Source organism: Momordica charantia, assembly GCF_013281855.1.
Source record: "Momordica charantia cultivar OHB3-1 chromosome 5 unlocalized genomic scaffold, Mcharantia_2.0 BLBB01000005.1, whole genome shotgun sequence".
Taxonomy (NCBI): Eukaryota; Viridiplantae; Streptophyta; class Magnoliopsida; order Cucurbitales; family Cucurbitaceae; genus Momordica; species Momordica charantia.
This window is the reverse complement of record NW_028275163.1, coordinates 15,361,601-15,376,902: the sequence shown is the minus strand read 5'-3', so window position 1 is coordinate 15,376,902 and position 15,302 is coordinate 15,361,601. Positions and strand designations below refer to the sequence as shown.

The 15,302-nt window shown below is 37.2% G+C and overlaps 1 protein-coding gene across 1 annotated transcript; it reads left to right on the top strand.

Annotated features, from left to right (window-relative positions):
* Positions 1-4,478: 4,478 nt before the first annotated feature.
* Positions 4,479-10,573, top strand: LOC148211418 (uncharacterized). Its single transcript, XM_088124412.1, is given in 6 exon segments — positions 4,479-4,591; positions 4,971-5,862; positions 5,899-6,288; positions 6,684-6,936; positions 7,366-8,168; positions 8,171-10,573. Coding segments are annotated over 6 exon segments (3,783 nt in total). The 3' UTR covers positions 9,503-10,573.
* Positions 10,574-15,302: the final 4,729 nt, after the last annotated feature.

Below are 15,302 nucleotides of genomic sequence, written 5' to 3'. Positions count from 1 at the left end.
TCCTTATTTTGTTTCCTTTGCCATTTGATTTAATCCCAATACCCAAATTAAAAAAAATGGGCCCATGGAAAAATTAAAACTCTTATTTTCTTTAAAACTACGTCAACCCATAATAAAAATAAACAAAACAAAATAATTTAAAATAAATTCTAATCCTTTCTACTAAAAGAAATCTCGTTCTTCAAAGGATTTGGGAAAAATAATTAACTTTCAAAATCCAACAATACAATCCAAAAGTGAAAATTAAATTCCCAAAACCTTGGATTAAGATTTAATTAAATATCTTTTTCAAAAATTGAAAAACTTAATTTATCTTAATCTAACGAAATTAAACTTAATTCTAATTTTTCCTAAAATTAGAACTCCAAAATTAGAAAATCCAAGAAATTAAATTATTCACTTAGGGGAGAATCCAAAGGCACAAATTCAATCTTATAATAAAACTAACCCAAGAACGCGGGGTGTTACAATTCCTCTTATGATATTGAGTGCGCCAAATACAAGTATTTATAGGCATTTAGCCCTTTAATAGAAGGAGAGAACTGAGTGACTAACTAAAAGTCGAGATTTAGTGAATCAAAACAATTTAACTAATTACTCTAACAAATTAACAACTCATTAATGAGTCAGCTTGACACCCCCTGCAAGCCAACGGATGTGGGAGAATAGACCTTGAGCTTGGTTTTAAGCCTATGAAATGTAACGCTAGAGAGAGGCTTGGTTAAAATATCTGGAATTTGAGCCGTGGCTGGCAGGTGACGAACAAAGATACGTTTAGCAAGAACTAGGTCTCGAAGATAATATATGTCAATTTCAACATGTTTCGCCCGTGAGTGAAGATCAGGATTGGCACTAAGATGGACAACACTCAAGTTGTCACACCACAAAATAGGAGGTTGTTGTAGTGCAAATTTTAGTTTCTGAAACAGAGAAGAAAGCCAAGTTAATTCTGTTGCGGCTAAAAGCGCGAAATTCAGCCCCAGTGCTGGATCGGAAGATAACACTCTGTTTCTTAGATCTCCAAACAATAGGATTTTCACCCAGAAATATACAGAAACCCGAGGTTGATTTTCGATCATCTGGGTCAGAGGCCCAATCAGCATCGGCGCAGCCATTAAGAAGGAGACTAGATGGTTTGGACAAGTGAAACCCATGGTTGGAAGAACCCTTCAAGTATCTAAGAATTCGCTTGACAAGTTACCAATGGAGATGATTAGGGGCATGCATAAATTGACATGCCTTGTTAACAGAAAAAGCAATCTCAGGCCTCGTTAAGGTGAGATACTGTAAAGCTCCCACGATGCTTCGGTAAAGATGTACATCTATAAATTTGTCACCGTGTCGAGAGGATATTAGAGGACCACTGACCATTGAACTGGAAATAGCTTTGGCTTCAAACATTCGGGCTTTATGCAAGATATCATTAATATATTTTTCTTGAGAGAGAGAGAAACCACCAGAGGAGGGATAAGAAACCTCCACGCCAAGAAAAAAACTCAATTGTCCAAGATCTTTAAGCCAGAACTTCACGTGAAGTAGAGAAATAATGTGTGTAATATCAGAAGAGGAGCTTCCTGTGATAACAATATCATCAACATAAACAAGAATGTAACAATAAGTACCTCCAGAGACACGAATCAACAACGAGGGATCAGACTTAGAATTCATAAAGCTGAAAGAATGGAGATAACAGCTTAACTTTTCAAACCATGCACGCTAAGCCTGTTTAAGACCATAGAGTGCCTTTTTCAGTTTGCAAACAAGTCTATCAGATCCATTCACAACAAATCCTGGAGGTTGATCCATATGCACTGTTTCATTAAGAAGACCATGCAAAAATGCATTGTTGATATCAATTGGTCGAATAGATCATCCGCAAGCAATGACAAGAGTAAGTAAAACCCGTATTGTTATAGGTTTTACAACAGGACTAAATGTTTTGTATAGTTTATGTCTATAGTCTGATGGAAGCTCTTGGCTGCAAGTCGGGCTTTATAATGAGCAACTGACCTGTTTGGGGATAAAAATACCCTGAACACGTAGAGGACGCTCATTGGTGTTCAGGAAATAAAAGAAGTATCCCAGGTCCACCTCAAATCTGCCGAGGAGACTGGGTTTGCCCATAAACAAGGCTAAGTGTAAAAAGCCCCCGTTCGACCTGGACGGGTTCAATCTGCTCAAACCCGACAGGTTCGACATAAAAAAAGACAAAGGTAACCGCCGGTCGTGAGCACTGTCGGACTCGCCACCTATAAATAGAGGGCCTCATTTCACAGTCAGGTATCGAATCTCACCTCGAACTTAATATTGAGTCCGACTAGAACTGACTTGAGCGTTAGAGAGTTTGCCCTCTTGTGCAGGTTTACTCTTGGTATTCAGGTCAAGTCGGGGATCGGGTTCGAGCTTGATTCGTTAAACAGCGTACTGCAATTCTTTGCATAAACATTTGGCGCCGTCTGTGGGAACCGACAATTTAGTTATCACGATCTAAGGAACATAAGCAAAAATGGTTCAACCAGCAAACTCAACCAACACAGCAGAGTGAAAAGCTCTGGCTGCCAACGATGGCCACACGAGAGAGGTCGGGTGATGTGAACAAAGGAAGCACCATTGTCATGCCTCAAGGACCCATAACGAGATCAAGAGCCAAGAAGCTACAACAAGCTTTACTTTCTCATGTTCAATACTTGGTGAGCTCGGCTAGGGATGATCAAGAGAGAGATGGAACTTTTCAAGTCAATATCTTCCAAGTAGAGCTTAAGGGAGGCGTTGCATTAAATGAACTCTAAGTTCATTTAAAAGAGCTGAAGTTGAAGTGGAGTTTAACTCAAGTTGCATTCAATAAAGCCAAGTTCAATTCAAGGAACTCAAGTTGCATTAAATGAACTTAAGTTCATCTCAAGCTTCATTTATTGCAAGTCATCCATCAATTAATGGAACTACACTTCAAACTACTTCAAGTGAAGCTTCATTTATAATTGGGAGGTTACAAAGACTTTGAAGGGTGACCAAGACTTCAATTCTCGGATTTAAACCTCTTTTTATTATATTTTCAGTTTCAAACATTTCATTTGTATGTTTTAAGTTACATTTTAGCTAATGGATGTTATGGCCATCATGTAATTGGGAGTTACAACCTTTCAAATGCCTTTAGGTTACTTTTAGGGTTGTTTTGGAGGCTATAAATAGCCTAGCTTGTTTCCTTTGAAAGATAGATTTTGATGATTGAATGAAGTTGCTATTTTGCTTCAAAAAGCCTAGAGCTTGTTTTTCTTTGCAATTCTTGAGTGTTAGATTTGCATGCTAGAATCATTCAAGTAGTCTTGATCAAGCTATTTGTGGAGTGGTTCGAATCTTGAGTTTAGAAACAAGTTTTCTCTACTCTTGATATTGATCATCAAGGTAAATCCGTTCTAACTTCTTCCTTGGGTTGACATCATCTCGATTTGGGGGTTTTAGCATTTGTGATCTAGGGGTTTGCATTACCATAAGGGTTCTTAGATCCAATTGGCTATTGTTTTCTTATCATTTGGTATCAGAGCTCTAGGCTCTAGATCGGATATATGTTTCCGTTTTCGTATTGCTCTTCTTGATCTTTGTTTTGAAATTTTTGTTCTTATTGTTCATCTCGTTACATTCTGTCCACGTATCTAAAATATAAAAAAAGTGTCATTTACATTCTTCTTTTCGTCTTGTTGTCTTCTATGAGTTTGTAGATCTCTGTCTTATGTACAACTTTGTCTTTTAGTATATCTTCTGATTCAATTTGCTTCTGAGTGAAAAGTTCGAAAATTGACATTCTATTCTGGAAAACTGCTATACCCGAGAGAGCATGTGTTATTCTTTGTTCTTTACATTTTTACTTCCAAATCATGCTAGATCTGAGTTGTGCTGTTGAAATTGCCTATTTTTGTTAATCTAGCTGTTGGTAATAAATTATATCAATTATGTTTTGATTTATTTCCACAACTAACCGTTACTCATTAAATTTTTGGCGGTTACAATTGTCTCAATTAATTTCCAGCAATTTGTTTTTCATTTCTCATGATGTTTTTCTTGTGTAACTCATATCTGTTGTCAAGGCTAAATTAAACTCCATAAATTCTCAAAATAGCCTAATTCTTCAAGAGTTACATTTTCTGGTCTTTTGAACTTCTTGTTCCATCTTAATTATCATGTTCCAATTCTGTCACTTTCTTCTTTAGCTTGTTTCCAATTTGAATTTTGAATTTACTCCTATATCAAGTTATTTGAGTGTTTTCTTTGTGTGTTTTATCTAATCACTTGAGTTGCAGTCTTGCTCATCGGCTTACTTTTCAATATTGGAGTGTAATTTGCTGAGAGGGTGAGATTGAGCGTTTGTGAGGGAGTGATTCATTGTTTGAGTGTTAAACACGAGTGAAATTCATTAACGAGTGGAAACACGTGAGGGAGTGCCTGTGAGGTCCATTTCTTGTTACTTTAACTTGTTTTGCAGCATGTCCAATCCTAAAGATAATACCATTCCCGATGTCCGAAGGAGAGAGGCACTAGAAGGAACTATGGAACGATTGATTCGTGGCATGGAGGCTTTGACAGAGCGGATAGGAAGGTTGGAGGCTCAAAACCAAGCTCCGGAGCGAATTCCACCACCACGTTTTCTAGATTTTGATGATTGAATGAAGTTGCTATTTTGCTTCAAAAAGCCTAGAGCTTGTTTTTCTTTGCAATTCTTGAGTGTTAGATTTGCATGCTAGAATCATTCAAGTAGTCTTGATCAAGCTATTTGTGGAGTGGTTCGAATCTTGAGTTTAGAAACAAGTTTTCTCTACTCTTGATATTGATCATCAAGGTAAATCCGTTCTAACTTCTTCCTTGGGTTGACATCATCTCGATTTGGGGGTTTTAGCATTTGTGATCAAGGGGTTTGCATAACCATAAGGGTTCTTAGATCCAATTGGCTATTATTTTCTTATCATTTGGTATCAAAGCTTAGATCGAGGGCGAGGCCGAGGAAGAGGCTACCATAATCTCCAACGGAGAGCTCCACGGGAGGATGCTCAAGTTGACCGAAACTTGGGCAATATCAAATTGAAGCTTCCAAAGTTCTATGGTAAGACTGATCCGGAGGCTTACATTCAGTGGGAGAAGCAAGTGGAGTATGTATTTGACTGCCACAATTTTAGCGAAGAAAAGAAGGTAAAACTATGTATTGCTCCATTTAAAGATTATGCAATAACATGGTGGGACAAATTGATGTCAAGTAGGACACGAAATCTTGAGGCGCCAATCGATTCATGGTATGAATTCAAGGAGTTGATGAGAAGGCGGTTTGTTCCTAGACATTTCCAAAGGGACACGGCGCAAAAGCTACAAGTGTTGAGACAAGGTAGCAAGTCCGTGGAGGACTATTACAAGGAGATGGATTTGTTGATGGATCGACTTGATCTTGAAGAGGATATGGAGAATCTCATGGCACGATTTCTGAATGGCTTAAACAAGGAGATTGCTGATAAGGTTGATCTACAACCTTACTATAACATAGAGGAGATGTTGCATATTGCCATAAAGATCGAGAAGCAACTCCAACGAAAGTCCCAAAGGTATTCTACTAAACCTTCTTTAAGTACTTCTACATGGAAAATGGATAGTAAGCATGCTGAATATAAGTCTAAGACCCGAGAGTTAAGTGAGAAACCTAAGGATAAGGGAGAGACTTCTTATATGGGGAAAGAAAAGGTTGATGAGACTAAGGAAAGAAATAGAGACATTAAGTGTTGGAAATGTCAAGGGGTTGGTCACTATAGTAGAGATTGCCCTAATAGGAGAACTATGGTCCTTAGGGAGGGAGAGTTGGTGACGGACGATGAGGAGGAAGATGAGGTAATAGAGAAAGAAAATGAGGATTGTGATAGTGAGGAGTATAGTGAAGAGGACCCTACACATATGTCCTTAGTCACTAGGAGAGCTTTAAGCACCCAAGTTAAGGAGGATAGCTTAGACCAAAAAGAGAATTTATTTCACACTAGGTGCCTTGTTCAATCTGTACCTTGTAGTATGGTGATCGACAGCGGTAGTTGCACCAATGTTGTGAGTTCAATTCTGGTCAAGAGACTTAATTTAGAGACTAAACCACATCCTAGACCGTATAAGCTTCAATGGTTGAGTGATTGTGGGGAGGTAAGGGTGAATAAGCAAGTTCTTGTTTCTTTTACTATTGGAAAATATGTTGATGATGTTTTGTGTGATGTTGTACCTATGCATGTCGGGGATGTATTGTTGGGTAGACCTTGGCAATTTGACCGTCGGGTAATGTATGATGGGTATGCCAATCGCTATTCTTTTACTCATCATGGAAGAAAAACTACTCTTGTACCTTTGTCACCAAAAGATGTGCATGTTGATCAATGCAAACTTGAAAAGAAGAGGCAAGAGGCTGATGCAAAAGCAAAAAGTGAAAAAGAAACAAAAGAAAATGAGTTGAGAGAAAAAAAAAGTTTGAGTGAAAAGCAAGGGAGTAGCAATCAGCCTAGTGGGAAAAATGAGAGAAAAGCCAAAACGGTGAGCTTGTATGCTAGTTCAAGTGAGGTTAGGAATGTTTAATGGCGAAACGGACTGTTCTTGTACTTTTGTACAAAGGATCTTGTTTCCTTACTAACGAGCTTAACCCTTCTTTGCCTAGTGTTTTTGTTGCCCTTTTGCAGGAATTTGAGGAATTATTTCCCGAGGATATGCCAAGTGGATTGCCACCACTTTGGGGGATCGAGCACAAGATTGACTTCATTCCGGGAGCAACCATTCCAAACCGTCCAGCTTATAGGACTAATCCTAGCGAGGCCGAAGAGATACAAAGGCAAGTGAATGACCTCCTTGCCAAAGGGTATGTACGCGAGAGTTTGAGTCCATGTTCTGTTCCGGTTATTCTTGTACCTAAGAAAGATGGGTCATGGCGTATGTGTGTTGATTGTAGGGCTATAAACAAGATAACTATTAAGTATAGGCATCCAATTCCTAGATTAGATGATATGCTTGATGAGTTGCATGGATGTAGTCTCTTTACTAAGATTGATTTGAAATCGGGTTATCATCAAATTCGCATGCATATTGGGGATGAATGGAAAACTGCTTTCAAAACTAAGTATGGTCTTTATGAATGGTTAGTTATGCCTTTTGGATTGACTAATGCACCTAGTACATTCATGAGGTTAATGAATCATGTCTTGCGTGAATACATAGGGAAGTTTGTGGTTGTATATTTTGATGATATTCTTGTTTACTCTAAGTCATTAAATGAGCATGTTGAGCATGTACGTTCTGTTTTGAATACTTTAAAAAAGGAGTGTTTGTATGCAAACTTAAAGAAATGTAGCTTTTGTATGGAAAAAGTTAACTTTCTTGGTTTTGTAGTTTCATCTAAAGGTGTTGAGGTTGATGAGGAAAAGGTAAAGGCTATAAGGAATTGGCCTACACCTAAAAGTGTAAGTGAGGTAAGAAGTTTTCATGGACTTGCGGGTTTCTATCGTAGGTTCATAAAAGACTTTAGTACAATTGCTTCAGCTTTGAATGAACTTGTTAAGAAACATGTTACTTTTGTGTGGGGAGAGGACCAAGAACGTGCTTTTACCACTTTGAAAGAAAAATTGAGTTCCGCTCCACTACTTGCATTGCCTAATTTTGACTTAACTTTTGAAATTGAATGTGATGCTAGTGGGGTAGGTATAGGTGCTGTTTTAATGCAAAATCAAAGACCTTTAATGTTCTTTAGTGAGAAGTTGAATGGTGCTTCTTTGAAGTATCCCACTTATGACAAAGAACTTTATGCTTTGGTTCGTGCATTACAAACATGGCAACATTATCTTTGGCCTAAAGATTTTGTTATCCATACTGATCATGAAAGTTTAAAACACTTGAGAGGTCAAGATAAGCTCAATCGTCACCATGCTAAGTGGGTGGAGTTCATTGAGACATTTCCTTATGTCATTAAGTATAAACAAGGTAAAGAGAATGTGGTTGCTGATGCTTTGTCTCGAAGGTATGCTCTTTTTAACACTTTGAATGCTAAACTACTTGGATTTGAGCATATTAAAACCTTGTACCATGATGATCCTTCTTTTGGTTCTATTTTTGATTCTCTTGAAAATGGTATTGTTTTGGATGGGTACAACTTGTTTGATGGATTTCTTTTAGGAAAGGTAAGTTGTGCATTCCAAATTGCTCTATTCGTGAATTGCTTGTTAAAGAAGCTCATGGAGGAGGATTAATGGGGCATTTTGGAGTAGCAAAAACATGTGACATGCTTTCTGAATATTTTTATTGGCCTAGGATGAGACATGACGTTCATAAAGTTTGTGAGCATTGCATTTCATGTAGGCAAGCTAAATCTAGACTTAAACCGCATGGCTTATATTCTCCTTTGCCCGTTCCAATTGCTCCTTGGTTGGATATATCAATGGACTTTGTCTTAGGTTTACCAAGGACTAGGAAAGGTAGAGATAGTATATTTGTGGTTGTTGATAGATTTAGTAAAATGGCTCATTTTATTCCATGTCACAAAACTGATGATGCTAAAAACATTGCGGATTTGTTCTTTAGAGAGATTGTTCGATTGCATGGCATTCCTTACAGCATTGTTAGTGATCGGGATGTAAAATTCTTGAGTCATTTTTGGCGTGTCTTATGGGGAAAGTTAGGTATTAAGCTAGTCTATTCTACTACATGTCACCCTCAAACGGATGGTCAAACTGAGGTAGTAAATAGAACATTGATTACTATGCTTAGGGCTGTTATTGATAAAAATATCAAATCTTGGGAGGATTGTTTGCCATTTGTTGAATTTGCTTACAATAGGGTTGTCCATAGTACTACTAAGTGCACTCCTTTTGAAATTGTTTATGGCTTTAATCCTATAACACCTCTTGATTTGCTACCTTTGCCACCTACTGAATTTGTGAATTTTGATGCTAATGCTAAGGTTGAATACGTTCATAAGCTACACAAGGAGGTCAAGGAGAGGATTGATAAGCAAAATGCCAATATTTCTTCCAAAATTAATAAGGGACGAAGGCATCTTATATTCAACCCAGGAGATTGGGTGTGGGTGAACTTTCGAAAGGAGAGATTTCCCGTCCAACGACATTCTAAGCTCAATCCTAGAGGAGATGGTCCATTTCAAGTTCTCGAGCGTATCAACGACAATGCTTATAAAATTGATTTACCAGGTGAGTATGGTGTTAGTGCAACCTTTAATGTTGCTGATTTGAGTCCTTTTGATGTAGGTGATGGCTATGATTTGAGGACAAATCCTTCTCAAGAGAGGGAGGATGATGTGAACCAAGGAAGCACCATTGTCATGCCTCAAGGACCCATAACGAGATCAAGAGCCAAGAAGCTACAACAAACTTTACTTTCTCATGTTCAATACTTGGTGAACTCGGCTAGGGATGATCAAAAGAGAGATGGAACTTTTCAAGTCAATATCTTCCAAGTAGAGCTTAAGGGAGGCGTTGCATTAAATGAACTCTAAGTTCATTTAAAGGAGCTGAAGTTGAAGTGGAGTTTAACTCAAGTTGCATTCAATAAAGCCAAGTTCAATTCAAGGAACTCAAGTTGCATTAAATGAACTTAAGTGCATCTCAAGCTTCATTTATTGCAAATTATCCATCAATTAATGGAACTACACTTCAAACTACTTCAAGTGAAGCTTCATTTATAATTGGGAGGTTACAAAGACTTTGAATGGTGACCAAGACTTCAATTGATATGAACCAAGGAGCTACCTTTGTTATGCCTCATGGACCGATTACAAGATCGAGAGCTAGGAAACTTCAACAAGCTTTGCTACTTCGTGTCCAAGCGTTCTTGAACTCGACAAGAGAAAAAAATGAAGATGTGCAAGAAGTTGGAACTATGCACTTCAATTTGGTGCAAGTTATGCATTTTTAAGTATTTTTAAGGCAAGTCAAAGTCCAGTTGGTCAAGGTCAAAGTCAACTCCATCAAGACAAGTCAAAGTCAACTCATTCAATTCAAAAACCAAGTCAAACAATCACATCCCTCATTATGGACGAGATTGCACTTATTTTGGTTGGCTTTCCATGTTCTTAACCTTTTCATTTGCTTGTCTTTTCATTTCTTGTAAGTTATGTCTTCTCATTTACAAGTCTTTTCATTTCTTGTAAGTTACAAGTCTTTTCATTTGCTTAAGACTTTTCATATGGCTTGCTAGGATGGCTATATATAGCCTTGAGATGTCTTGTTGTAAACACAATTTTAAGTTTAATGAAAAGTGAGTTTTCTCATTAGCTTGGTTGAGAGCTTTATCTCCCATTTCTTGTGCAATTTCTTGAGTCTTTAGAATTTGCATGTTAGGATCATTCAAGCGGTGTTGATCATACCTCTTGTGGAGTGATTCGAATCACGAGTTTAGAAACGAGTTTTCTCTACTCTTGATATTGATCATCAAGGTAATCCGTTCTTAAACTTTTCCTTGGGTTGATTCCATACTTGTTTTCGGGGTTTTTGGGATTGAGTTCTATGGGTCTTGTTCGTTAGCAAGGTTCTTAGATCCAACTCTCAAGGGTTTCTTAACATTTTGCTCTAAATGTTAAGAAACCCTTGAGAGTTGGATCTAAGAACCTTGCTAACGAACAAGACCCATAGAACTCAATCCCAAAAACCCCGAAAACAAGTATGGAATCAACCCAAGGAAAAGTTTAAGAACGGATTACCTTGATGATCAATATCAAGAGTAGAGAAAACTCGTTTCTAAACTCGTGATTCGAATCACTCCACAAGAGGTATGATCAACACCGCTTGAATGATCCTAACATGCAAATTCTAAAGACTCAAGAAATTGCACAAGAAATGGGAGATAAAGCTCTCAACCAAGCTAATGAGAAAACTCACTTTTCATTAAACTTAAAATTGTGTTTACAACAAGACATCTCAAGGCTATATATAGCCATCCTAGCAAGCCATATGAAAAGTCTTAAGCAAATGAAAAGACTTGTAACTTACAAGAAATGAAAAGACTTGTAAATGAGAAGACATAACTTACAAGAAATGAAAAGACAAGCAAATGAAAAGGTTAAGAACATGGAAAGCCAACCAAAATAAGTGCAATCTCGTCCATAATGAGGGATGTGATTGTTTGACTTGGTTTTTGAATTGAATGAGTTGACTTTGACTTGTCTTGATGGAGTTGACTTTGACCTTGACCAACTGGACTTTGACTTGCCTTAAAAATACTTAAAAATGCATAACTTGCACCAAATTGAAGTGCATAGTTCCAACTTCTTGCACATCTTCATTTTTTTCTCTTGTCGAGTTCAAGAACGCTTGGACACGAAGTAGCAAAGCTTGTTGAAGTTTCCTAGCTCTCGATCTTGTAATCGGTCCATGAGGCATAACAAAGGTAGCTCCTTGGTTCATATCATCCTCCCCATCTTCAGAAGGATTCGTCCTCGAATCTATAGGATCTCCTTGCAATGCAACCTTGTACTCAGCATCTTGAGCTCGTTCAAACAGGTTGATAAGATAATAAATTTGTATGATAAACTTGTAATTGCTTGTAGTGAAGAAAAACCTTGCAGTCTTTTTCCAAATTGCTGGTTTAAATCCCCAATACACTGGACCACGAGTCCATGGTATTTGATTTTTCAAGGGCAACGAAGCAATGAGTGAATGTTGCTTCTGAGTATTGCCGAGGTCTGCATTTTGCAGTTGCGTGCTTTTCTTACTCTCCCCAAGTTGCACAATATTTGTAATCTCGAGTGCTTTCTCAATAAGTACCTCCTCTATGGTTGTGTACTCATCAGGCGTCAAAACCTCAACATGCACATCTTCTTCAGCATCATAAATAACAACATCAATATTAAAATCTTCTTGTCGGGCATGCATAACAGTCTCAACATTCGTATCGTCAACGGCATCTTGATTCTCTACCTCATTTGGAATGTGTTGATGATTTTCCTCTTGAGGCATAGGACAATCGTTCTCTTTTTTAACCGATTTTGTAGCATGCCTCCTCATGTCTTCGTATAGCATTTTGAACTCTTGGCACAATTCATTGAGGTCATTTATGTTTTTGCGAATCCCGACCAATTCCTTCGTATATGGATCGTCGCCATGGTGGTTATCATATTGTCTTCGACTATGGTGGAACTTCGATTTCTGTGAACGTTCAGTGTGAAACATGGCTGCAAAACAAAGTTAAAGTAACAAAGAAAAATTGACCTCACAAGCACTCCCTTACTATTCCACTCGTTAATGAAGTTCACTCGTGTTTAACACTCAACACTCAACACTCAAAATAATGTATCACTCCCTTTCAATCTCTCCCTCACGACTTAGTTCACTCTTACACACATCAAATAAATTGGTAAGTGAGTAGCAAAGTCAAAGAGCAATGTGCATTTCAAGCGGTTTAGATAGCACATAAGAACTCATACAAGAGCGTGATTTTAGGAGTAACCCGAATAACAACAAAGAAACAAGTGAATAAAAAAAAGAATAATGGACACAATTATAATGGGAGCTAGAAAGAAATGAAAGCAAAGTTAAACATATAGATGGTTTGGAATTAAACAACAATGAAGTGGCAAAATTAAGAATGAGAATTCAATGCAAGACTAGTAAATGAATAGAAAGTGTAACCATAATATTAAATAGCTAATGGCTAGTTTTAAAAACCAAAGTAGGGATTAAACATGCTGAAGTAAAATCGAACATGAAGGTGTAAATAACAAAATAAGAACAAAAGAAATCATAATCTCGATTTTTTTTTAATTTTTTCTTGACAGATTTACGAAATTGAATGATTTCACCTTGAAAAAAACTGATTTAGAAGATATCAAAGAAGACAGAGTTTTAGACAAGAACGAGATCTAGAAAAACGTAGGAGACTAAAAGATCAAAAGATGTACGCAAATATGATTTTTTTTTCTTTTTTTTTGTGACTGATGGAATGGAAAGAACATAACAAAACAAAAAAAATTCAAAGATAGATTGTACAGAAACGCAAAGGAACATATATCCGATCCTGAGCCTAAAGCTCTGATACCAAAATGTTAAGAAACCCTTGAGAGTTGGATCTAAGAACCTTGCTAACGAACAAGACCCATAGAACTCAATCCCAAAAACCCCGAAAACAAGTATGGAATCAACCCAAGGAAAAGTTTAAGAACGGATTACCTTGATGATCAATATCAAGAGTAGAGAAAACTCGTTTCTAAACTCGTGATTCGAATCACTCCACAAGAGGTATGATCAACACCGCTTGAATGATCCTAACATGCAAATTCTAAAGACTCAAGAAATTGCACAAGAAATGGGAGATAAAGCTCTCAACCAAGCTAATGAGAAAACTCACTTTTCATTAAACTTAAAATTGTGTTTACAACAAGACATCTCAAGGCTATATATAGCCATCCTAGCAAGCCATATGAAAAGTCTTAAGCAAATGAAAAGACTTGTAACTTACAAGAAATGAAAAGACTTGTAAATGAGAAGACATAACTTACAAGAAATGAAAAGACAAGCAAATGAAAAGGTTAAGAACATGGAAAGCCAACCAAAATAAGTGCAATCTCGTCCATAATGAGGGATGTGATTGTTTGACTTGGTTTTTGAATTGAATGAGTTGACTTTGACTTGTCTTGATGGAGTTGACTTTGACCTTGACCAACTGGACTTTGACTTGCCTTAAAAATACTTAAAAATGCATAACTTGCACCAAATTGAAGTGCATAGTTCCAACTTCTTGCACATCTTCATTTTTTTCTCTTGTCGAGTTCAAGAACGCTTGGACACGAAGTAGCAAAGCTTGTTGAAGTTTCCTAGCTCTCGATCTTGTAATCGGTCCATGAGGCATAACAAAGGTAGCTCCTTGGTTCATATCATCAATTCTCGGATTTAAACCTCTTTTTATTATATTTTCAGTTTTAAACATTTCATTTATGTGTTTTAAGTTACATTTTAGCTAGTGGATGTTATGGCCATCATGTAATTGAGAGTTACAACCTTTCAAATGCCTTTAGGTTACTTTTAGGGTTGTTTTGGAGGCTATAAATAGCCTAGCTTGTTTCCTTTGAAAGACAAATTTTGATGATTGAATGAAGTTGTTATTTTGCTTAAAAAAGCCTAGAGCTTGTTTTTCTTTGCAATTCTTGAGTGTTAGATTTGCATGCTAGAATCATTCAAGTAGTCTTGATCAAGCTATTTGTGGAGTGGTTCGAATCTTGAGTTTAGAAACAAGTTTTCTCTACTCTTGATATTGATCATCAAGGTAAATCCGTTCTAACTTCTTCCTTGGGTTGACATCATCTCGATTTGGGGGTTTTAGCATTTGTGATCTAGGGGTTTGCATTACCATAAGGGTTCTTAGATCCAATTGGCTATTGTTTTCTTATCAATTTGTGACCAATTACATATATCAAAGGAGCAATTATCACAAGAAAGGCAAGGAAGATTCAAGAGGCTTTCACACTGCACCTTCAAAAGCTTGTTAATGCACAAGAACCAACAAAGAGTTTTGAGCCCGAATTTATTCATAATGTTACTTCAATGAGTCAAGAAGAGAATGGAGCAAAGATGGCACGGGAAAAGTTGTCTATTTTGAGAGATGGCATGGAGGACAAAAAAAGTGTGCAGATTCGTGAACAGGTGCCTTTGCAGATTGCACCTCTTTGGAGTTTTTGAAGTCAAAAGTTGTCAAACCATATCCAAATGTGAAGCGCCTCCTACAGCACATAGATAAGACCATTTGAAGCATGACTACGTTTTCTGATCCGCATTTAAGTGTCTAGAATGATGTGCAATCAAGTTTTAATTTGCATGTCTTATTTTCTACAATTTGCATTAAGTAGTATTTTGAAAAACTTTTGGTGTCCTTATGTTGAACGACCATTTGGCCTATTTAAAGGCTTGTAATGCTCTTGTTATGGATAACTTAAGATTAAAAACATATTGAAATTCAAGAACTTTTGTTCCTTAACACTTTTGGTGTTGCTTCTTTCAAATCTTGCTTTAGGTTTGATGTTAAACCGATTCATTGGATTAGTCTCGATCAAGCTAATTCTGGAGTGAGTCGTCTTAGGATCTAGGAGTGTCTATCGTAGATTCTAAGTCCGATCTAAGAGTGATTCATCTTCTAACCTTACTCTTGGTTGGAATCATTCGGTAAGTTAGTCGTTTTGTGAATGTTTGCAAGGATCCTAGAAGGACCTCTAGCTTTGTAAACACGAGCAACCTTGGTGCTTATCAATGACCAGGCAACTCATTCTCAATCCTGAGTGAGTTATGGACTGCTGCCCGTAAGGACTCGTC